This window comes from Lepidochelys kempii, chromosome 2 (assembly GCF_965140265.1).
Source record: "Lepidochelys kempii isolate rLepKem1 chromosome 2, rLepKem1.hap2, whole genome shotgun sequence".
NCBI classification, from domain to species: domain Eukaryota; kingdom Metazoa; phylum Chordata; order Testudines; family Cheloniidae; genus Lepidochelys; species Lepidochelys kempii.
This window is the reverse complement of record NC_133257.1, coordinates 270,970,009-270,994,336: the sequence shown is the minus strand read 5'-3', so window position 1 is coordinate 270,994,336 and position 24,328 is coordinate 270,970,009. Positions and strand designations below refer to the sequence as shown.

Below are 24,328 nucleotides of genomic sequence, written 5' to 3'. Positions count from 1 at the left end.
AGTGTCAGTAACGCTTCACCAGGCCTGCTCCTCTGCTGTCTGCCCCACTCACTCCCCGCCCACAGCCATGTGCCCCGGGGCATTACTGCACGTTCTGGCTCAGCTGTCCTAGCGCTGCGGTCACCAGCTCAGCTTCACGGCTGGGAGCCCTCATGCAGGTGATGCCCAGGCACCCGTGGGCGCCGTAGGCATGGAGTCACAGACAGCCGCGCTCAGCACGGTTAGCCTGCATCGGGGCTGAAGCACCAGGAGCCCGAACCCTCGCTACAACCCAGCACTCTCCACGCCCCATTCTGCTATTTCCTTCCAAGGCATCTCACCCCCTCTGGATCACTTCCCGGGCTTCACTGCGTTTTCTGCTCCTCCCGGCTGACCAACACCTCGCAGCGTCCTTCCAGATCACGACTGAAAACCCGGCCCCAGCACTTTGCCAACACTGCCCCCAAGTCCTCACAGCCCCAGGAGGGAGCTTAGGGTCACGGGCCCCACTTCACAGGCTGAGAGGTGAAGCAACTTGCCCAAAGGCAGTCAGTGTCTGTGCTGGGCTGGCAGCCCTATGGCCCACACTGGACACCTTCTTCAACTCACCCCTTTGTTGCGGATCCGTATCTGCTGAACTGCCCTGCGGCCAGCCCCGGCCCATGGCAGAGGGCCATCCCCCAGCTGATTTCAATGAATTTCCAAGTCCGATTTAGTGACACCAGGTACCAGACACTTCCCAGAAACCTGCTTCCCTCTGGATCCTGTCCAGAAACAACTTAGTTTGTCTGGCCAGATCTCCCCTGCTCACGCTCCAGGGGCTCACACCTAGTCTCTCCCACTGTTCTAGAGAGAGGGTGAGACATGCAGGCAGGTGCCAGCTGGCATGGACACTTCACCCGGAGCTGAAGCTGGGGTGCACACTGGTGAGTCCCAAGTGCACGAATTGGCAGTGCCTGGTAAATTCAGTTAGCCAGTTCCCATAATCTCCCAGAACACACCTTGCCCAGGCCCACTGGCCTGTGTCGTCAGAGGACCCTTTATCCAGGTTTCAGTCAGGTCTCCACTACAACGTAACTGTCCAGACCTTCCCTTGACAGCTGGCTCTGGATCCCAGCCATTTTAGAGCCATCACTTCTGCCGCCCCCTCTTGGCCACATTGTGGTCTCTCTAGGTCAGTCCATCCCATGTACCTGGACAACCCCTTGGTAGGAAGTCATTTAGCCTAATGGCAGTGAAGCAGTACGGCCAGGAGCAGTGTTTCCCGGGGGCGGGGGGTGTCAGCACTCCCCAGGAGTCCTAAAGCACTGAACACTTGATTACCATCTAAAGCAAAGAAAATCTGGCTCCTCCCCTCCCGGCACACATGGCCTGTCAAGACCAAGTATTCCCTGCCAGCCTCCCAAAGGCGCACGATTCAATATCAGGGTTACCACTGCTACACTTCCTTCTCTTACTTCAATGGGTCCTGTCGCCGAGAAGGTGAATCCCCTAACCCTCAGCTCTTGGATAGCCCTTTCCCTGAAGCCCCGGAGGCTTTGCAGAGGGGGAGCAAGTCCATTACCTATCTTACAAAAGGGGAAGGACTCACCCACAGTCAGTGGCAGAGTCAGCCGGGGCCCTGCCCACTAGACCACGCTTCCCTCTTCTAGGACCAAGCAAGAAAGAAATCAAGCTCGGCTGCAGAGGATTGCGTTGCACCATTGTGTTCCCTGCAGCTCCACTTCAGCTGCCCCTTGCTCCAACAAGCCTCTCCCATGTCAGCAGTGCACTGTCCTTTCCAAACCTCCTTCCATGCCACCCTCTAGGCCTGCAGCCTCTTCCTTTGGGGGCACAGTTCTCCTCCTCCCATTCCCCTGCACGCAGCTCCAATCCATCCGGCCACACAGCCCTGTGCAGGCTGTCCCGTTGGGCTCGTGGCCAAGCTCACCCTGGAGAGACGGGGTGGGAAGGGAGAGCAGCCTTTGCAGCGTCTCTCCCAAGGCAGGCTCTGGCTGCAAGCCCCTGGACCCCCTGATCCGTGCAAGCAACAGCAGCAGCTTTCTACCCCAGCTGTTTCCATGCTCTGTTCCCTTACTTGGGGCAGCTTCTCCGGCCAGCAGTTTGGCTGCTCCCCGCCCCACAGCATGTCTAGATACAAAGGATTCGACTGGACTTCCTCCCTGCCTCCCAGGACATTTGCAGTCACCCATTTCTCCAGCCTCGCACTCCCTTTGCCTAACACAGGCCCTCTGGGAGAGACAAGCACTCCAGCGAGCCAGTCACAGGTATCTGGGGCTGCAGGTGCCAGAGCCCTGTATCGGCCGGAGAGCGAGGGGGCAGGGACGGGCGCTGCGCGGCTCCGCCCCAGGGCTGCAGTTACCATCCTGGAAGACTCTCTCGACGTTCAGGCCATAGGTGGCGCAGGTCTCGTAGTACGTGCAACGCTTCAGATCGTTGGAGAGTTTGCGGGCCCGAGAGTCATCGATGACACGGGGATTCGTGGCACTGATCGCGTCTGGAAACCAAAGAGAGGAAGAATTAGAAAACAGGTTTCCACGCCCCCATCCCACCCTGGAGCCCCCCAAAATACCAGGGTCCCAGCACATTCCCAGGGTCCCTCCAGCCCCAAGCAGGGCTGGGATAACCAGCTCCAAAGCCCAGGCCCCTTCTGTCCCGGGCTGAGATAGCCGGGTTCCACAGCACGTCACTGGAAACCTGGCAGCCCTCGTCCTCCCCACCACGCCTGCCTCCAGATCCCCTGGTTCCACAACCCCCTCCGGGGGCCCAAGGCCTTGGGTCAGGAAGGTACCGTCCTGCTGTGTTCCCCACCCTGCAGACACCACTGACGATTCTCCTCTAGCTTTAATTCCTTGTAGCCTAACCCTAGGAATTTCTGTACTCCCCTCCTTCATGGGGAACTTGAGGAGGGTGGGCTAAGCCAGCAAGAGCAAGCACTGGGCTCTGCTACACACCCCACTGCCACTCCCATGCCTGGAACAACCCCCCCGGCCCCTGGCAATCCCACTCCCCACCCGCCCCTGCCCTTCTCTCCACAGTCAAAGGCACACATCAAAGGCTTGTCCATGCCGAAGTCCTCCACCCCTCCCGCCTCCACCCCCCTGCCCGGCATGTGTGCTGGCTAATGCGTGTGGGACCCCTGCAAGGCGGGACTTGGCCTCATGGCTGCGTGAAGCATCCTGTGTGAGGCAGAAGCAGTCACACTAATGCCAGCTCTAGGCCACTGCAGTCTGAGAGGCGTTGCTACCACCAAGGCTTGAGAGCCCACGCCGCAGCCTGAGCCGCCATGCCCACAGGATCCCCGGAGCCCGCGAGCGTCAGGCCCGCTGCCAGGCTGGGACGCGGGCTGCCAGCTGCAGGCTAGCACGGACGTACCCCAGGCTCCTCATTCGCCCCCTTCTGCTGCAGAACGGCCAGCTTCTGCCCCCCATTCTGACTGACGGGAAAGCGCCTCCCGGCTCAAATCCCCTGGCCAGCCCGGCCCACGGGAGCCCCCATGCACCCAGTCACCTTCCCCTGAGCCCACTCTGCCAGCCTGGGCAGGTCCGTCAAGACTCATCTCCTCCTCTGCACCTGGCACTGGCAGGACCTGGAGAAGTTTCTCCGCCCCCACCGCCTTCAGTCTCTGCCTAGGGCCCCGAGAGATTCATCCGCCTATCACACTGGCCTTTGCTGGGCCATGCGGGCCTGCTTGGGCTGAGATCCTAGGCAAGCCCCTGGGTGCAGCCCTGAGACCCCCTCTCCACCCTCTGCCCGACGCCAACCTCCTGCAAGGGGTACTGGGATGCGTCAGGGGGGCCATGGTTTGGGGTGGTGTGGGGGGGGGTGCCAGGACACCTCAGGGGAGCCCAGAGTCGGGATGGGGTGGGGGGGAGGTGCCAGGACGCCTCAGGGGGGCCCAGAGTGGGGGTGGGGGAGGTGCCGGGACTCCTCAGGGTGGCCCAGAGTGGGGGTGGGGGAGGTGCCGGGACGCCTCAGGGTGCCCGGGGGGAGCGTGGGAGGGAGAGGCAACAGCTGGCACCGGGTGCCATGGTGTCTGATGTTCCCGGAGGGGCTTGCCACCCCAGCGCAGGAGAGACTTGTTGGGGGAGCGACTGGCCCTCCCAGAAGTGAAAGCCCAGGCCCCACACGGAGTCCCTGTGAGCCCCTTACAGGCACAGCCAGCCCTGGCATGCCGGGGTGTCCCGGCAGCGCTCGCCCTGGGTCCCTCTCACCTTGCGTCCCCACCAGGACCATGGGCACCTCGGCCGTGCTGCGGTAGCTGGAGAGCCGCAGGTAGTAGTTATAAACGGTCTGGAAGCTGATCTCGTCCTCCAGGCTGAAGACAAACACCACGGCGTCCACCCAGGCGGCGAACTGGGGGAGATACCGGTCGTCAGCCCAGCGCCCGCCCCACTGCGCCCCTGCCCCGCTCTCTGCAGCCCAGCACCCGCCCCACTGCGCCCCTGCCCTGCTCTCTGCAGCCCCGGGCCTGCCCCACTGTGCCCCTGCCCTGCTCTCTGCAGCCCCGGGCCTCCCCACTGCGCCCCTGCCCTGCTCTCTGCAGCCCCGGGCCTGCCCCACTGCGCCCCTGCCCTGCCCCACTGCGCCCCTGCCCTGCTCTCTGCAGCCCCGGGCCTGCCCCACTGCGCCCCTGCCCTGCTCTCTGCAGCCCCGGGCCTGCCCCACTGCGCCCCTGCCCTGCTCTCTGCAGCCCCGGGCCTGCCCCACTGCACCCCTGCCCTGCTCCACTGCGCCCCTGCCCCGCTCTCTGCAGCCCAGCGCCCACCCCACTGCGCCCCTGCCCCGCTCCCTGCAGCCCAGCGCCCACCCCACTGCGCCCCTGCCCCGCTCTCTGCAGCCCCGCACCTGCCCCACTGAGCCCCTGCCCCGCTCTCTGCAGCCCAGCGCCCACCCCACTGCGCCCCTGCCCCGCTCTCTGCAGCCCCGCACCTGCCCCACTGAGCCCCTGCCCTGCTCTCTGCAGCCCCGCACCTGCCCCACTGAGCCCCTGCCCCATGCCCTGCAACCCAGCGCCTGCCCCACTGAGCCCCTGCCCCATGCCCTGCAACCCAGCGCCTGCCCCACTGAGCCCCTGCCCCGCTCTCTGCAGCCCCGCACCTGCCCCACTGAGCCCCTGCCCCATGCCCTGCAGCCCAGCGCCCGCCCTGCTCTCTGCAGCCCTGCACCTGCCCCACTGAGCCCCTGCCCTGCTCTCTGCACCCCTGGGCCTGCACCACTGAGCCCCTGCCCCACGCCCTACAGCCCCGCTCCCTGCAGCCCAGCGCCCCTCACACCGCACTGGGGTCAGCACTGATTGGGGGGGAGCACCCTGTGCTGACCCCACCATCCACTCCCTGCAGTTTTTAAGCGCTTCCTGGTCTCCCATCCAACCCTGTTGTGAGACACAAACCCCTGATGCCTCTTCCCGGACTGACGGCCAGCAGCCTCCTCTCTCCTTCCCCAGGAGCTCTCCACTCCTTGCACAGGGCTCTCAAGGGGCGGGACTAGTGCGGGGGAGAGGGGGGATCTTACCTGGAGCTCGGGGGGGCCCCCTTCATCTCGAATCAGCAACAGGTAACTCTGACCATCCACTACGATCTCCTTCTTAAACCGGCCACCTGGGGACAAGGCAAAGCAGTGCACTGAGCCAGGGTCGGGGGGAGGAAGGGGGGTATGCAGGGCGCACACCTCCAGGGACACACCTGATGAAAGGCAGCCAGGTGGGCAGGCGCCTGGGGGCAGCTGTGAGGCTGGCATTGCCCAGAGAGAAGTCTAGCTGGGGGGTCACTTCTTAAGCCAGGGACTAGGAGTCAGAGCCCATCTTCCCCTGCCCAGAGCTCAGCATGGGGACAGCCCCCAGGAGGGCAAGAGGCCCTTACCTTCTGGGGACTCCTCCTGCACGTACGTGCCAGTCAGGTAGCGATGCACCAAGGCCGACTTGCCGCTGGACAGGTTCCCCACGATGCCCTGCAACACAAATGTGTGTGAAAGCGCCCTGCCCTCTCCGTGCTAATCGACATGGGGCCAGCACATCAGCCAAGCCAGTGTGGGTGACACACACACTTACTGCTGGGGCAGCAAGGCCCACCTCAGAGGGCCCAGGCACTGCACCCCCCAGCTTGCCATCCAGTGCCATCCGTGGTTCGCCAGGCGGAGCACTGAGCATCCTTGAACTGGATGGGAGCGAAGAGCAGATGCTGGAGCCCTGCTGGCTCAAGAGAGGGCGGCTGAATGCAAGGGGGCTTCCCTTTGTACCACGGAACAGGTACAACTACAACCATGGAGGCCCAGCACCAGCCACCCCCTACCAGCCCCCCGATCTCCCGTTGCTTTGATGGACACCTCTGCTGTCAAGTCACCGCCTGACCCACAGGGAAGGAGACCCTTCTCCCGGCCCACACACCAACCTCCCAAGGGCCACACAACCAGTCACACAGCTCCTGATGCACAGAAAGAGAGAAAGCGTCTGGCTTTGGGTTTGACCACAGCTGCTGCCTGGGATCCCGGCAATGGGGTGTAAGATCTGCCCTTTCTCTGCCACCAGCAGAGCACACATTTACAAGTGGGGCTGGCCGCGCTGCCTAGAGTTACGGTTGCCTGACACGACCCACCATAAGCCCCAGTTTCCCGTTGCTAATGACTTCCCCAGACTTGAGCTGTATGGGCTGAGATTTGCCAAGTCAGTGCCTGCTTCTGGCTGGCTCATTCAGGGCGTCTCCGTAATGGTTCTTCTGGAGAGCAAGCTCAGCTGCCAGCAGGTAAAGCCATTTCTCTACAGAGCTCTCGTGCCTCCGGGGGCTGCAGCAGGTACTAGAAAGTTGGCAAGAGGATAGTCCGGGGGTCAGGGAGGCACCTTCCGCTGTCTCTGGGAAAACCCGGTCAGAGGTGGCCAAGTTCTAACCTGCACAGCAGACAGTCCCCAACAGCACATGTCCAGTGCAGCTGGGTGTTGGCTTGCGCCTTCCTTTTCTGGGCTGTCCATGTGCACTAAGCACGCTCCTCCCGCCCCGCTGAACCCTCCGCATTGCCCACAGAACAGCGCCCCGCATAAAGACAAAATGGACCCTTCACCTGCTATACTCCCTCATCTGGCCTACGGAAAGCAGCACTTGGCAAGGAGCCAGGAGAAGGAGCGTTCTTACCTCACCGCTTCTCCTGAGCGCTGTTCACTCCGTGCACCTCCCTTGCTGCTGACCAAGGCCTCGTTGCCCCACACTGGGAAGCAGGCCAGTATCAGCCTGCTCCTTTGCAGAGCTGGGAGCGTAACACAGCGTGTAACGGAGCAGACCCAAGTCTCGGCTGCTTGAGGTTAAGATTTTGTCAGGAGTACTTTTAGTAAAAGTCACAGACAGGTTGTGGGTAACAAACAAAAAGTCATGGAAGCCTGTGATGTGTCCTTGACCTTTACTAAAAATACCTGGGGACGGCACACTAAAAGCCAGAGCCCTGCCGGGGGCTGACTGCTGGCCACTGCTCCTGCCCCAGCCACTGCTCCTGTGATGGAGGCTGACCCAGCCCAGTTGCTGCTTTGGCCCTGGGGGCTGCACCTGCAGCGGGGGCTGACCCAGCCCCGCCACAGCTCCTGCCCTAGTCTGCTACTCCTGGGCAGGGGCTGACAGTTGCTCCAGCCCCACCGCTGCTGCCGGCTGAAACCGAAGAAGTCATTAAGGTCCATTAAAGTCACAGAATCTGTGACCTTTGTGACAGAATCGGATCCTTAGCCACGCTGCCTCGCAGAAAGAACCTGCATCTCTTTGGCCTTAGCCATGCTGTCTGTAAAGTGAGGCTACTCATGTATAAATAACCCAGTGTGTTTTGCATCCTCCTCTAGTGGCTTCTTGACCGAGGATATAACCTACCACTGCTGTTAGCGAATGTAGCTCCTCTGTTAGCTCAAGTGGTAGAGGTTTGCACTGCACCCAGAAATTCTGAGTTCAAACCCTGCTGGTGGCTGAGGCCAAGGTGCTTACAGTTGCATATGAATGAATTTTTCCCTCAATTTTTCTTTTTTCAAAATAAATGCCAGGAAATTCCATCTCCATAGCTAGGAAAGCCGTGCACAGAACGAGGCATGGTCCTGTGGGAAACGTGGCATATGATCACCCAAACAAACTCTCTGCCATAGTAGACCTCCCAAGAACGAGGGAAGGCTCATTTCTGGCATTTCTGAACTCCCAAGTGCTCAACTTGGTAAACTTGGTCACGTTCTTTCCTGACAGGTTTGTGTGTGGACGGATAAATACAGCATCAAGGTGCTGCTCCACATCGTCCCTCCCCACCCACTGTGAGCCCAAACAGGCCTCACACTTGGAAGAACGGATGACCTGATAAATCTGGCTCAGGGTAACTCTGCAGGACGAGGTATGACATTAAGCACATTAAGCTTAGTTTGTGGGGTTTTTTTATTATGTTAGGTTATCTGCTTTGCTAGACATCACGGAGATCCTGGGCAATGCTCTGGAACTGCTCCCTACGAAGCCAGTCAGGACTCTGGGGACGCTTCCTCTCCCCAGGGCAAGAAGCTTACACAACTTCCACCTTCCTGGGGCTGACCTCGGAGCATTCAGCATCCATGTCCACACCACGAGTCCGCCCAGGCAGGGTCCTGGGGAAGCCAGAGGGTCCTGCCCCCCAACTCCGCAGTCAGACGTGATTCTCAGCCAGCCAGTAAAATAGAAGGTTTATTAGACGACAGGAACATGGTCTAAACACAGAGCTTGTAGGTACAGAGAACAGGACACCTCAGTCAGGTCTGTCTTGGGGGGCAGGGAGGCCAGAGCCCGGATCTGGGCCTCCCTCCATTTCCCCAGCCAGCTCCAAAACTGAAACTCTCCAGCCCCTCCTCTCCTTTATCTCTTTCCTGGGCCAGGAGGCCACCTGATCTCTTGTTCTCCAACATCTTAGTCGCACCTTGCAGAGGAGGGGCCCAGGCCATCAGTTGCCAGGAGACAGGGTGTCGGCCATTCTCTGTGCAGAATCACACTGGCCCCCCTAGGGCTCTGCAACAATCACACCCCTTGAGGCCCCCACCTTGAGACTTAAGAACTATATAGGGGAAACTGAGGCACTCACACAGTATTCAGAGGAAACATTAAGAACATTCCCACTTCGTCACATCTCTCCCCTCTTCGAGACTGAACTGAGCAAGGTCACTTTAGCCGGTGACCTGGGGAAGTTCGAACCCACCAACATTCCCATGGATGCCCCAGCATCTCTCCCATTCCTTGGTGGGAGTTACACCAGGCCCCTCCAGTTTCACACCCTCCCTTAGGTCGGGTGTGCTTGATGGCACTCACAGGCCGCATGTAGGAAAGTTTATGCGGCCCTTTTGCCACCCCAATACCCCTGGGATTCGAACTGGGATTGGGATTTCTCCCAGTGCTCCAGTCTGGAGGGCTGCGATTCGGGCTCTTTTGCTTAAGAGCCCCCATCTTGACCTTGGCCAGCTCTAGGCTTGGGCAGCCGCTCCCCACCTTGTGGCCCAGGTACGACACCTCTGCCATCCCCACCTTACACCTTCCAGCTTTTACCGTCAGTCCTGCCTCCTTGGGGCGACCCAGCCCTCTCTTCACCTGGGACACGTGTTCCTCCCAGGCCTGGCTAAGATATCCTCAACGTATGCCAGGCTCAAGTTCTCCACCCCCCTCAATAGCCGATCCATCCAGCACTGGGAGGTGGCTGACACCCCCTTGAGGTCGAAAGGCAGGACTAGAGACCCCCCCTCTGCTGAAGATGGTCAGCAGCGCGTCTGCCCTGGTGTCTGCCTCGGTGGAGGACAGAGCCCCCGCCCCTGGGTAGCGGGGGGCGAGATCCATCACCCCCAGGACGTATTTCTTCCCTGACCGGGTCGCCTTGCTGAGGGGCCCCAATATGTCCATGGCCACCTTCTGGAAAGGTTCCTCTGTGATGGGCCGGGGTCTCAAGGGGTCACAGGACCTGCCGTGCCGCTGGGCCGCGTCCCAGACTCCGGGCCAGTCACAGTTCTGCAGCAGCCACTGCTGGGGCCTGGATCCCGTGGTGACCCGAGAGAGGGACATCATGGGCCAGGTACGACAGCCAGCGGCAACACTTCTGGGGCACCCCCAGCTGCCTCCTGATCCCCCACAGTTCTATTTCCCCTGGGGGAGCCCCTTCCCGGTCCAGGAATCCCTTCTCCCACGGGGATCTGTCCCTGCAGCCTTCCCCACGGGGGTTTGCAGCCTGTGGCCAGCACGTTCCCTCAGCTCCTCCAAGGAGGGATCCTTCTGCAGCTCGGTCTGGAATTCAGCTGCTGGGGGAGGGAGTGGGACCTGCTCCCTCTCACGGGCTGGGCCTGGGGTCACAGCCCCGCTGAGCCCTGTCCCTGGTCGCTCGCTCCCTGCGTGGGATCACTTCCCAGCAGCGCCTCTGGACCAGGCAAAACTGGTTGGCGGCCGTCCTGCACTGCCTGTGTCTCCCCCCTCAGCTGGGGTCTTATATCCTCCCCTTGCTCAGCGCTGCCCTTGCTGTCCCAGTGGGGGTAGGCAGCGAGCTCACTGCTTTCCTCACTGCATCAGAGCCAGCGTGAGCCCCCTCTCTGGTGTGCAGGGGGGTGGGGAGCATCTCTCCATCCCACTCGGCCCCAGGGGGCTGCTTACAGACAGGTGGGTATCCTGAGCTTAGCAGCTCCTCCCCACTGCCAGCCAGGTCATTTGCATTTTCACTGACCATTTCCATCTTAGCAAATTGGTTCCCTGGATTCAAATTCAAATCCTCAGCCATTACAGGAGCAGGGCCTGGATCCTGTCCCAAAGAGATATAGTCATCCCCGAACAGCACTCGCAGCTGATATCCTGGAGAACCCCAACAATCAGCCAGCCCGACCCCTCCTGGGTCTGCACAGGGATCCGGGCCATAGGCAGGGCAAGGGGCTTCATCCCTGGGACCTTCACCCAGGTCACACAGCCCCCCAGCATATGGTGGAGTTGCACCACCTGGGGTCTGACAACAGTTCACTCTGTCCCAGGGTCTCACCACCCCAGGAATGTCTCCCCATTGACCATCACCTCCCACTCCCACTGGGGGTCCGAGGGGCCTGAGCCCAGGAGACTCCACACAGACATATAGGTTGGCGTCAGGAGTGGGAGCCTGTCCACCTCCCCACCCATCTGGCTGACGGAGTCTATGGCCTTGGGACCCAGCAAGGGAGCTAGATACCGGGGCTTTTCCGCAGGGTGCCCCTGGTTCAAATCTCCAGCCTGCTCAAAGGCAGTGAGGTGGCATCCACATGCCACCCCTCCTTAACCAGGGGCAGCAATTTAGTCTCGAGGTTCCCTGCGGAACTGGCCCCCCGGGGTCTATCCCCACTCACCCCGGGGAGGTCCCCTAGGCCTCTCCGCTCCCCCACCGCCAGTTCATGCTGCTGATGCTTCTGCAGCTCTTTCTCGGGCTCTCGCTGTCTCTCACAGTCCTCTTGCTCTCTCGGACTCAGCTCCAATCCCGTCCATCTCCGATCCCCCGATGGGGAACCCGATCGTGAAGACCCCTGTCTGGTTGGGGACAGGAGTCTTGGGGATGCCTGGCTACCACTCCAGCTGCTCCCAGATCCTGCTATAGCCCCATTTGGGGTCAGGAGTCTGTTCCTTAGAGCGGTCATCCTCCTCCAGCTGCACGATTAACTGTGCTTTGGTGAACTTTCCAATGCACAACGCTCTCTTCTTGCACAGGGTTACAATGTCCTTCTTAAGGAGACGGTGACAGGCCATCACTCCGCTCTTCCCAAGGTGTTGTGGACTCACAGGCCTGTATGCTCTCAGCTTCCCACGGTTTCCAGGGAGAACCCCTAGGGTGCCAGCCCTTCTCGAGGTCAACACCTCTTTGCCAGGGTCGAGCGGCAGACTCCTTCGTCCCTGGAACAGCTCACCGCAGTCTCCAGGGGGAACCCATCACTGCAATAGTCCTTTTTGCTGGTCACACTCTCCCAGGGGTTAAGCGTAGCTCCTTCACCCCCTGAAACAGCCCCTCTCTGAGCCTTCAGCACACCTGGTCCTCGTTACTCCCCCTTCGTTTTACTGCTCCCCAATCACTTACTGCAAGAAGCACCATTCGCGGGGTGCAATGCATCCCACCTGTGCCAACAGTTGTCACGGAGTCCCTGAGCGATGCTCTGGAACTTCTCCCTACGAAGCCAGTCAGGACTCTGGAGATGCCTCCTCTCCCCAGGGCAAGAAGCTTGCACAACTTCCACCTTCCTGGGGCTGACCTCAGAGCATTCAGCATCCCCGTCCACACCGTGCACTTCCCACCGTGAGTCCGCACAGGCGGGGATCCTGGGGAAGCCAGAGGGTCCTGTCCCCCAACTCCACAGTCAGACGTGACTCTCAGCCAGCCAGTAACACTGAAGGTTTATTAGACGACAGGAACATGGTCTAAACTAGGGCTTGTAGGTACAGAGAACAGGACCCCTCAGTCAGGTCCGTCTTGGGGGCAGGGAGGTCAGAGCCCCATCTGAGCCTCCCTCCATTTCCCCAGCCAGCTCCAAAACTGAAACTCTCCAGCCCCTCCTCTCACCTTTGTCTCTTTCCCGGGCCAGGAGGCCACCTGATCTCTCTGTTCTCCAACCCCTTCAGTTGGCACCTTGCAGAGGAGGGGCCCAGGCCATCAGTTGCCAGGAGACAGGGTGTCGGCCATTCTCTGTGCAGAATCCCACTGGCCCCCTAGAGCTCTGCCACAATCACACCCCCTGATCCCACCACCTAGATACTTAAGAACTGCATAGGGAAAACTGAGGCACCCACACAGTGTTCAGAGAAAACATTAACAACATTCCCACTTCATCACACTTGGTAATCTGCTTTGATCTGTTTGCTACCCCTTATACTCACTTAAAATCTATCTTTTGTAGTTAATAAACTTGTTTTTGCTTTATCTAAACCAGTGTGTGGGAATCATTACACAGGGGCAGACGGCTGTTGCATATTCCTCTCCACATTGAGGGAGGGGGCGAATGTTATGAGCTTTCACTGTACAGCTCCCTGTGCAGTGCAAGACAGTATAATTCTGGGTTTATACTCCAGAGGGGGTGAGTGCCTGGGGAGCTGGGACTTGCCTTAACTGTAGCCTTCCTATGCACGGGCTGGTCAGAGAGCCTGCATAGAACTGCAGCTGGGTGTGTCCCTACCTGTGTGTGTGCTGGTGAACATGCAGGCTGGAGGGCTTTGTCGTTTCTCACAGCAGCACAGTGTGAAAGAGAGCCCAGGCTGGTGCGTCAGGGGGCTTAGCGGTACCCCAGTTCCAGGTGGTGCCCCGGGAGGAACCCGTCACACCCATCCCATGCCCAGGCCACTGTGACGAAGTGGGACTGTTCTTAATGTTTCCTCTGAATAGTGTGGGGGTGCCTCAGTTTCCCTGAGGCAGCTCTTAAGTATCTAGGTGGTGGGGTAAGGGTGTATGATCGATGCAGAGCCCTAGAGGGCAGGTGTGTGCAGGGGTCTGGACACAGAGAATGGCCGACACCCTGTTTCCTGGCAACTGATGGCCTGGCCCTTTCCCTCTGCAAGGTGAGAGCTAAAGGGTTGGAGAACAAAGGAATCAGGTGACCTCCTGGCCCGGGAAAGGGACAAAGCCCAGAGGAGGAGGGGCTGGAGAGAGTTTGAGTTTGGGGCTGGCTGGGGACGAGGAGTGACATGCAGACGTGGTTGTCTGGCTCACTGCCCCCTAAAATGGACCCGGCTGAGGGGTCCTGTTCTCTGTACCTACAAGCTCTGTGTTAGACCGTGTTCCTGTCATCTAATAAACCTTCCGTTTTACTGGCTGGCTGAGAGTCATGTCTGATGGCGGAGTTGGGGGGCAGGACCCTCTGGCTTCCCCAGGACCCCACCTGGGCAGATTCGCTGGGGGAAGCGCACAGAGGGGCAGAGGAGGCTGAATGCTCCGAGGTCAGACCAAGGAAGGGGGAAGCCGGGTGAGCTGTGTGTCCTGCAGACAGGCTGCTCACAGAAAGGAGACTGCCCCAGAGTCCTGCCTGGCTTCGTAGGGAGCAATTCCAGAGCATCGCCCAGGGACTCCGTGACAGCCAGCTGTTCCAATGGGGAGTTATCCTTGCTGGGAAAAAAATTGCTTATTTCCCATTTGAACTTTGCCGACATCAACTTCCAGCCACTGGCTCGTGTTCTGCCTCCGTCTGGGAGATCAAATCTCCTCCCCACTTAGGCACTTCTGGGCTGTGAACCGTTTCTTTGCTAAGCTAAGCAGAATGAGTTTCTCCGGTCTCTCACTGCAGGGCAGGTTTTCCAGACTTAAAATCCCTGAAGTTCTATGCAGACAGAGAACACTTCCCAGGCATGCGGAGGTGTCGCTGTCAGACGCAGCTCCAGCGCCAGCCAGGTGCGGTGTGGTGAAAGGGCAGCCACTGAGGGCCCCTGGGAGACTGGGCAGGACCTAGCCATGCCAGGAGCTCTTTGCCGGTGCAATGCACAGGGAGAGCTGGCTCCCGTTCTGAGCACAGCCTGGCCATGCTGCACACCCAGCGAAGTGTACAGAAAAGGCTCGAACGGATGGGGCTCAGGCTCACAGGAACAAAAAGACCTGCCCAAGGTCACACAGAGAGTCTGTGGCAGAGTCCAGAATTGAATCTGTCCCCCACAACTCCCAGGCCAGGTCCCGAATCCTAAGGCCAGGTGTGAGATACACCATCAGCAGGAGGGAAATCCAGGTACCTTGACACTGCTGCCATATCCAGGGCCACAGACGTGAGGGCCCTGAACAGTGCGAGGCTGCACATGGGGGGTGGGGGATGGAGAAGCCAACAGTAAGGCAGAGGGGAAGGGAGAGGAGCTTGGTTTCCCCCAGGCACTGCAGGAGCCTCACCTATCACCACGTCACAGGGCACCAGGAACAGATGGGGGCTGAGTGGAGACAAACAATGGAACAGCTGACCGGGGCGAAGGGGGACAGAGACTCCATCTCACAGGGTGAATCCAGACCGGGAGTCTCTCTAACACACCTGCTTTACCTCCCGCAGATGGGCTGGGCAGGGCTGAAGGAGACCCTGGGCTCTGCAGGAGGCTGTATGGGATGGGCAGAACGGTCCCTGGGGCTTTCACATCTAAGGACCCAACCCCAGCCCAGAAGCCTTTCCTGTCTGTGACAAAATGGGAGTTTTCTTAATGTTTTGTATGAATACTGTGCATGCCTCAGTTTACCTTGTGTGTTACACAAGTCTGTAGGTGGTGGGATAAGGGTGTGTGATCGCTGCAGAGACTCCCTAGAGGGCAGGCATGACTGCCAGAGAACCCCAGGGCCAACACTCTGTATCCTGGCAACTGATGGACGGGCACCCCTGCCATGAGTCAGAGAACAAAGAGAGAGGTGGAGACCAGGTGACCAGTTTGCCCGGGGAAAGACACAAAGGCTGGAGTAGAGGCAGCTGGGTGTGCCTGAGGCCGGGTGGCTGGAAGCTGGTCAGTCTCCTGGTTTGGGACTCAGGGGGAGAGCCCAGGGCTCCGGATCCCCTCCCCCAAGATGGACCTGGCTGAACGTTCCTGCTCCCTGTGCTGACAAGCTTTGTTCTATGCTGGGTTCCCCACGACTAATAACCCGTCTGTGTCCCACGCTGGCTGGGAGCCAGTGCTGGCAGGGCCCTTTGGGGGCGTGTGAGGCTCCCCGGGTGTCCCCTACTCGCTGCGGGGCACTCTTGGTGTGAACAGGGGGCTGAATGCTCCGAGGTGAGACCCAGGAGGAGGGGGCTTGCCCTGGTGAGAGCGCGCCTCGGGGGCGGTCCCACAGCCAGAGGCCCCCTCTGGCTTCATTCCCAGGGTTGAAGAGCGCCCAGCCCCTGCACCCGCGACACCATCCAAGGGGACATGCACATGGCAGCCCTGCCCCACCTCCCGCAGAGCATGGGGGTCTCCCTCCCACTGCTCACAAACATGCACCCACCCAGCCACAGGCCCTCCGAGGGGCTCTGCAGGCGGAGCAGGCTGGGCCAAGCACTCACCACTTTGAGCTCAGGCACCGAGCGGCTCAGGGTCCATTCCTGGCTGTTCACAAACGAATCTGCAGAAAAGAAACAAGAGACCGTCAGCCCCTGGCTGGGGAAAGGAGTCCTCAGCTCCCAGAGTCCCTACCCTGCCCTGCCCGCAGGGATGCCGTGGGCTCCCTCCCACACATGGAGGGGAGGGAACTGCAATGCCCAGGGTCAGAGAGGCCGCTCGCAGATGGAGGGGGCAGCACAGGGCAGTGACTGAGACCAGCAGCCACCGAGGCAGCCTCCGTAGGTCCCGGGTCTGCACTGGGAGCACCCCATAGACCAGAACTGAGCAGGGGTGACCTCCAGGGGCACTAGGACCATGCAGCACCCCCTTTCCCCAGCCTCATGGGCTGGAGGGAGAAGGAAATTCCAGGGAGGAGCCGGCCCCTTGGGGCGGGAGAAAGCGAAGGGGGCAGGAACAGGCAGAGAACAGCCACAGCAGGGATGGCAGCGCTGGGCAGGAAAACCAGTGGGAGCCGTGGGCAGGGCGACCAGACGGCAGGTGTGAGCTGCAGGGACGGGGCAAGAGATGCTGATATGAGACAAAGCCCCGAATACTGCCACTGTCCCACAAAATCAGGACAGCTGGTGACCCCGGGTGGTGGGGGAACACACCCGGAGCCGTGATGGCAGAGGTGAAGGGACGCATCGGTGGGGGAAGAGGCAGGTCGGGGGGGGATTGGCCCAGGGGAAGAGGCAGGTGGGGGGGGGGGATTGGCCCAGGGGAAGAGGCAGGTGCGGGGGTGGCCCAGGGAGGGAAGATGCAGCCAGAGCTGCGTTCAGCAGGACTGTGGGCAGGACTTTCTCCCGCTCGCTGACTGGCCATTCCCTCCAGCCCCGCCAGTCTGTTCACCTCAGGCTCTGTCCAGCCGCCCTGCCCCCTGTTCGGCTACCCCCCTCGTTAAGCCCCACCCAACGTCAGAGCCGGCCCAGGGGCTGCCTCGCCCTGTCCCTTCCCCAGCCTGGGCCAGCTCCGGAGGAGAGGGGCTGGTACTGCCCATGCAGCACCCAGCACCCCAGGAAGCGGCTGGCCAGGCCCGCAGCACTCAGCCCAGGCCCTCCTCCCATTCCCCATGGGGCTGCTGCCTTCTCTGCACCCCCGCCACCTACCCTAGCCCCTCTACGCCTACGGGCTAGACAGCCTCCCTGCGCCTGCCGCCTTCTCCCCACGCAGAGAACAGCACCCGCACCCCCAGCCCTGCGGAGCGAGATCCAATGGCCCCCACCAGCCCAGTTCTCTGGCACCTGGGGCTCCTCCCCTGCCGAAGAGCCACCCGACAAGGATGACACGCAAATTCATGAAACGTTCCATAAAAAAAGAAAAAAAAACCACCCAACAAGCTCACAACAGTGCCGCCCAAACCAGTTGTGCAAGTCAAGCAGCTGTGGGTCCAGGCCCCGGCAGATGCTTCACCCCTCAGCCACCCCGCACACGGGACGCCAAGCCCCAGCAGAGCAGGAAAGCGCCAGCAGGCCTAATCCAGGACATGCCAGCAACAGAAGGGTTTCTGGCCCAGCCCCCCGGGCAAGCCTCGGTCTCCTGTACATGCAGGGGGGCAGCGTGGCAGGCACGCACCCCATGGCAATGGTGCAACAGCAGCAAAGGGGCCTGGTCTGGGAACGCAGGAAACCCACCCCTGGGGTCTCAAGCTGCGCCTCGGCTGCCCAGCCAGGCCGGTTTCCACCAATGAACAGTGACAGCCAGTCCTTACCTAGTGCAGCAGGAGAGCTCAAAGCCTTTCACAAAGGAGGTCAGTGTCACTCACCACATCTTACAGATGGGGAAACTGAGTCACTGCGAGGCAAAGGGTCTCGCCCGAGGTCCCCCCTGCCAGGGCAGAACTGGGAAGAGAACCCAGGTCTCCTGAGTCCTAGGCCAGGCCTCACACGGCTGCCTCCCACCAGCCCCGTCAGGAGCAGGGAGCTGTTCTGACGAGAGCTGTAGGGCAGGGGCCCGGCTAGCTGGGAAGCTCAGCAGGACCCAGCATGGGAGCCATTTTTCTATCCCTTTCAAACAATGGAAATTGAATGCAACAACCTGGGTGGGCAGCCGCAGTGGCCTCTGCCCCCATCGCCGCCCCTGGGGCAGGCAGGCTGGACCGTCCAGGCCCGCTGTGGCTGCTGGCCAGTGCTTTGAGACAACAGCTGCCATGACACAGCTGTCTGCACCCCCGTCATGGCCTAATCTTGCTGCTAAGGCCGACTGAGCTCAGCTGGGGCCCTCAGCGCTTGGGGGGAGACGGGATTTAGGGTCCCTGAGAAGGGGAGCTCCTGTCACAGGAGGTAGAGGCTGCCCTGCCCCTTCAGCCTGGCCCACCATGGACCTTTTGCCGCAGCACCTTCCCTTACCCATTCCCTTCCCCTGAGCTGGGCAGATGGATCGAGGCTGAGGCATGACCTGACCTTGGCTGCACAGCCGCTCCTTAAACATCTAGTGCAGCAGCCCCGGTGCTAAGGGCTGCAGGAAACAAAGGTACTGAGGGGAATGGGGTGCCCCTAAACCCTGATGGGAAGGGAGCATTTGTAAAGGGAGTCTTGTACTATCCTGTTTTTAGCATGTGCACGCTCACCTGTGCTCACTAGCATGCACAAGCGCTTACCAGTACGCCCGTACCAGTGCGCCCGGCCCACTACTGCAATTGAGCACTCACTGGTGCACCCATGCCCAGTCTAGAGAACAAAAGCACTCCCCTGCACCCCTGCTTGCTAGCATGCATGAGTGCTCACCGGGGTGCCTGAGCCCATTAGTGCATGTGCAAGCTGGGCTGCTTTTCAGCTCACAAATCTCTCCACGGGTCCAAGCGAAGCCCACAGGCATGGGAGGATGAAACCGGAGCTGTGTCGGGGCCACGTCTCCCAGTGAACAGCCTGAGCCAGCCCATTGTGGGGGCATGAAGGACACGTCTGACGTCCCAGGCTCACATCCCGAATCAGGTCCCTTTAAGTCACTCTGGGTCCCACCTTTCAGCAGCCATCACACAAGGGCCGGAATGGACCTCCTGGGTCTTTGATTCCAGTCCCCTGCTGCCAGCCGTCACCCCATCACATCATTCCCATCACAAAACTCACCACGCTCTGTCTTTAAGCTAGTGAGCTCGTTTGCGCCCACTGCTCCTCTTGGGAGGCTGGTCCAGGACCTCCCTCCTCCAAGGTTAGAAACCCGCTTCTCATTTCCTGCCTCAATTTACTCCCAGCCAGTTCGTCCCCATTTGTTCTTGTGCCAACACTGTCCTTTAACTTCACTAGCTCTTCTCCCTCCCTGGCATTTACCCTGACGTATTTCTAGGGCAATTGGATCCTGTGAGCCTTTGTTGTGCTGGGCTAAACAAGCCAGTCTCCTCTTCAGAGACCACCCCTCCAATCAGAGATTAGCCTAGCTGCCCTTCACTGCACCTGTTCCACTTTGGATCCCTCTTTCTTGAGCACAAGTGACCAGAACTGCACAAAGCATTCCAGCGGAGGTCTTACCAGCGCCTTGTGCAACGGCATTCCTACCTCCCTGTCTCGACTGGGCATACCTTGCCTGATGCATCCAAGAATCAAAGCTGCTTAAAAAAACCCACTGCTGCATCTCATCGGTGGCTCTCAATCATCCTGTGATAGCCTGATCCACTCAGGTCTTTCTCCTTCTCCCTGGCCAGAGCTCTAAGCCTGGAACCCCTCCCCTGTTTCGCCCCTTCTCTTACAGCCCCGACCCTGTTCCGCCCCCACTCCTCACCCCTTCCCTTTCCCCCCCAGCGCCCCGAGACTGGAAAAGCTCCGGGGCTGGGAGCAACAGCTCCTCCAGCCCCAGGACTGTGGTGGGGGGAGATTTTTCCAGGGGCCCCAAATTGGGGCACAAGCCCTGTAAGGTAATCTGCCACTCCCCCCACTTCCGCAGGGCTGTGCAAGGTTTGGGAGGCTTAGCCTCACCTAGCTTCCATTACGCAGCACCCGTAGTGAAAGCCTTACTAACAACTGAACTCCAAATGTGGTTTTACATAGGTTCAGATATTCTAAAACCAAACGTGATTCTGTGAACATCTTGTCTGACTTCCTGGGTAACACAGGACATAGGACTTCCCTGAATTCCTTCCTGTTTGAATCAGAGTGGACCTTGCAGAGAAATAGCCCAGCACAATTGAAAACCTGCCAGTGATGGAAAATCCATCACAACCCTTGGGAAATTGTCTCAAATGGTTAATTAGCCTCATGGTACAAAAATGTTCAGGTTATTTCCAGCCTCTGTTTGTCTAACTTCAACTTCCAGCCATTGGATTGTGCTATATATTTGTCTGCTAGATCGAAGAACCCATTATCAAAGACTTGTTTGCCATGTTAGGCAGTTATAAACTGTGATCAAATCACCCCTAACTTTCTCTGTGTTAAGGTAAACAGATAGACTCTAGGAGATCAATCACTGTAAGGCAGGTTTTGTAATCCTTTAACCCTCTTTGTGGCTCTTCTCTGAACCCTCTCCAATTTATCAACATCCTTCTTGAATGGTTGGCACCAGAACTGGACACAGGATTCCAGCCACGGTCGCACAGTGCCAAAGAAAGAGGTAAAAGAACCTCTCTGCTCCTACTCGAGATTCCCCTGGTTATGCACGCAAGGATCGCATTAGCCCTTTTGGCCTCAGCAACACACTGGGATCTCGTGTTCAGCTGATTATCCACCACCACCTGCAACTCTTCTCCTGAGTCACTGCTTTCCAGGATAGAGCCCCCAGCCTGTAAGGGTGGTCTGCATTCTTTGCTCTTGGACCTGTGTGTTTACATTTAGCAGTGTCAAGATGCACATTGTTTGTTTGCACCCAACTTACTAAGCGATCCAGATCACCCTGGGTCAGTGCTCTGCCCTGTCCTCTTCACTATTTACCACTCCCCCAATCTGTGGGTCATCCGCAAACTTTATCAGTGACGATTTGAGTTTTCTCCCAAGTCACTGACAAAAAATGCATGGGGCCAAGAACTGCACTAGAACCTCAGAGTTACGAACTGACCGGCCAACCCCACCCCTCACTTGGAACCGGAAGTACGCAATCAGGCAGCAGCAGAGAGAGACACCAAAAGCAAGTACAGTACTGTGCTGTGTTAAATGGAAACTACTCAGAAAGGGAGCTCTGTTTTGTTTGACAAGATGCTGATTGGCATTAATGACATTACCCTTTGTTCGTGTTTCATTAATCAAGTCCTGTCTCAGCTGCTCCATTATTTTTCCCAGGACCGAAGGGCTGGCAAGCCTATCCCGTTTACCCTGTCTTTTATATATATATATATAGCACACACACACACACACACACACTACTTTTCTTCCAGGGAAAAGCCCTTTTGCTCAAACAGAGTTAGACTCTAACCTTTCACCCACATTTTGGGTGTTTAAAAAAAAAGTGCCATTAAAAAAATATCCCATTCACAGCTGAGCTGCCGGGGAGGCAGGGAAAAGGGAAGCACCACTTTTCTGTCTGCATGGCCAGGTAACTGGTTTTTATGATTTCAGCTCCAGCTTCACACTAGCTTGACATGGTTTGCTCATTTTGGTGACTCCAAATGGCACAAGCTGCGAGCCCTTGCGACCAGGAGACGCTGGCGTCAACTTTGCAAGATCACCTGACTCAGCGCGTCTGCACCTCCCACTATTGGTGGGACTTGCCAGATGGCAAGGAGCGGATCTTTGTCTGCACAAACCACCTAATCTCACCTGACTGGGCTGTCAGGGCCTTGCTTCCACTGGCCACAGGAGGTGCTACACGAGGCAGGACAAACCAAGCCCATGCCTAGAAGCCTGAACTCTGGCACCACTGAGGTCTGCGTTCCCTCCCGCACAACCAGGCCAGCGACACCTGCAGCTCTTCGCAGAGATCAGCAGGATCTGAAGACTGGCCACTATCAAGCCCAGTCAGTCACTCAGTCCATCGCTGGGGATCGGCTGAGCCAGGCAGTTCACCGGCTAATCTGTCCGGAAGTCACCACAACCATCCTGCAGAAGGCTCAGCTTTTTGGTTTTAGTTTGGTTTTCCTCGGCAGAGGGGACCCTGCTAGCTCAGCGGCCTCGAGCTTGTTGCTGTTAATGCCACTGATGCTCACTGGCAATGCGGGGGCAAGCGCGCTCAAGACGCCCAGAACAGCCCCAGGTCGAACCACCACCCCAAGGCAGCCCGTACGTCTCTCGAGGGGCTGGGGCTGGCTGGCTGTGTACACCCAAGGACGCAGCTACCTCCATCTAGAACCGTGTGCGAGTTCAACGTAACCAGTTCCGTTAGCCACGCATTGGGCTATTCTGAGAGCAGCACACGCGTCTCCTAGCCACTGAACTGCGGGCAAGCAGCTCATGACTGGCATGGAAACTGCAACACAACACCTGCGCTTGGGGTTTAGTTTGCTCCCCTTCTGGACCCCGTTTAAACTTCCCTGGCACAAAGCCCAGTTTTGGGGCTGACACCTCAATGGACGGTCACCAGGGTCAGGGTAGGAATCATTCGGGATAGTAACTTGTTTGATTCACCTCACAACTGGATGAATTGGATGAATTTGATGTTTATTATTAATGGGATTTTTCTTTGTTTTTCCGTTTCCCTTCACTTTTCCATTATTTATACAAAACTGGAAGCCGGGGGGGGGGGGGGGGGGGAGAGAGGAGTTTGACTGTTTCTGCCCCAGGCATCCAGCATCTCGAGAACCTAGAAGGAAAGAGACCTATGACCTGCCCATGAAACCTGCTCTTATCCTCTTTGATCCTCCCAACCCAGGAATATGGCCTCCCTTGAACCACATGCATTGTATTACAGCCAAATGTAAGGTCTGGAAACCAAACCTGTAGGTCGCACAAGCTGGGAATCTCGCTTCTCACAGCGACAGTTCAGAGCAGCTCTCTGATGGTGGAGGGCTCTTTTCTCCAGCAGGCAAAGATGGAACAAGATCCAACAGCTGGAATTTGTAGGTAGCGAAGTTCAAACTTGAAACAAGGTGCCAATGTGTAACGGCGAGGCTAACCCACCCCTGGGTAACTGACCTGAGCCCTGATGGAGTCGCCATCCCTTGATCCCTGTAAATCAGAACCAGATGTCTCTTTCCAAAGAGCCACTCTAGCGCAGCCACAGGATAGCTGGCTGGTGGGCGTGGCATCCGAGGAAGGAAAAGGAATGGCCTCCACTGCAGTGGGGGCTCTGGGCAGAGGTCTGCACTCCGGAACAAAAGTCCAACTCCGCCGTCACCGAACAGTGCTGAGAAAAGTCGGGAAATCAGACACGATGAACGCTTGCTCCCACCCAAGGGCTGTGCTAAGATCAGAGCTGGTAAACCCAGGAGAATGGAACCCAAAGTTAACGGAGCGCAGTGGGTGGGTTCGAAGTCAGACCTAACGAGAGAATGAACTAATGAGGGCTGGGCTGTTCCACCATCATCCCCTGGTGGCACCTTCAGATGGAGATTCTGCTGGGCAGGGCAGGAAGGGGAGTCCAAATGGCCGAGACGGTGGAGTGAAAGGAGCCAGCTTCGCCCAGGACTGCCACCCCCACTGTCACCCAGGACCCAGGCCTTCCCTGTCCAGACCCTGGGAGACATTCTGACCAGACCAGGCCAGAGAGAGGGACCCAGGTGACAGAGTCACCTCCACCGGCTGTAGCTAAATCCCAAACACCATGTGAGACGTGGGTTCCCGCCCCACAGCCGTTCCCCCCACCCGGATTTCTTCTCCTTCCTGGCCCTCTCGTTTTGCCTTCTGTGTAATAATCTGGCTTCGCTGGCCAATGTCGTCTCTTCTGCAGCACTGCTGTCCCTGTGACCAGAGGGAGCTGAAAGCCATGCCCAAAAAGGGCCGATGCGGACACAGGCTCCCAGGGGTCAGAGCGGCATGTCCAGCCGTGCTGGGTCTGCTCCAGCAGCAAGCGACAGTCGGCACCAGAGGCAAACGCCGCATTTTCTCTTTGCTGTTCCTTCCTGCCCGCTTCTGTGAGTGTTTGGCTTAAAGGAAGCAGGACTGGGCTTTACCAGCAGCAGCCCAGCCCAGCTTTTCTCCCCCAGAGGGACAGTTACCGCCATCTTTAACATCATCCTAACGACCATCAGACAGGGAGAGAGAGCTCCTTCGCAGCTCCCGGGAAAGACAACGTAGGACGTGGCTCCACGCATGCCTCACTCAGTGTTCTACCGTTCAACGGCTGCAGCTTTTCCCTGCCTTTTCTGTGTCTTCACGAGCCGGTTACACAGATTTTTAAGGGAGACTGGTGCCATGGGGCCAGGCATGCCAAGGTTTCAGCACTCCAAGCCCTGAACCATTTCACTGGTCAGTGCTGGACAGGCTCAGGGGCACGGTAACATGAGACTTCGGGCCCCAGTATTCCACTGAAATGAACCCAACAGAAGGCTCTGGCCCATGTGCGCAGGACACCAGACGGTC

General features: G+C 58.7%; 1 protein-coding gene across 4 annotated transcripts in view; it reads right to left on the bottom strand.

The window, feature by feature from the left end:
* The window catches only part of AGAP3 (ArfGAP with GTPase domain, ankyrin repeat and PH domain 3), a 232,337-nt gene that overhangs the window by 129,039 nt on the left and 78,970 nt on the right, over positions 1 to 24,328 (bottom strand). For all 4 annotated transcript variants that reach the window (XM_073334978.1, XM_073334979.1, XM_073334976.1 and 1 more), the window contains exons 2-6: positions 15,917 to 15,975; positions 5,841 to 5,928; positions 5,494 to 5,579; positions 4,194 to 4,335; positions 2,342 to 2,476 (exon numbers count right to left, since the gene is read on the bottom strand). In XM_073334978.1, the coding sequence (XP_073191079.1) occupies positions 2,342 to 2,476; positions 4,194 to 4,335; positions 5,494 to 5,579; positions 5,841 to 5,928; positions 15,917 to 15,975 (510 nt within the window). The remainder of the gene's footprint in view (positions 1 to 2,341; positions 2,477 to 4,193; positions 4,336 to 5,493; positions 5,580 to 5,840; positions 5,929 to 15,916; positions 15,976 to 24,328) is intronic.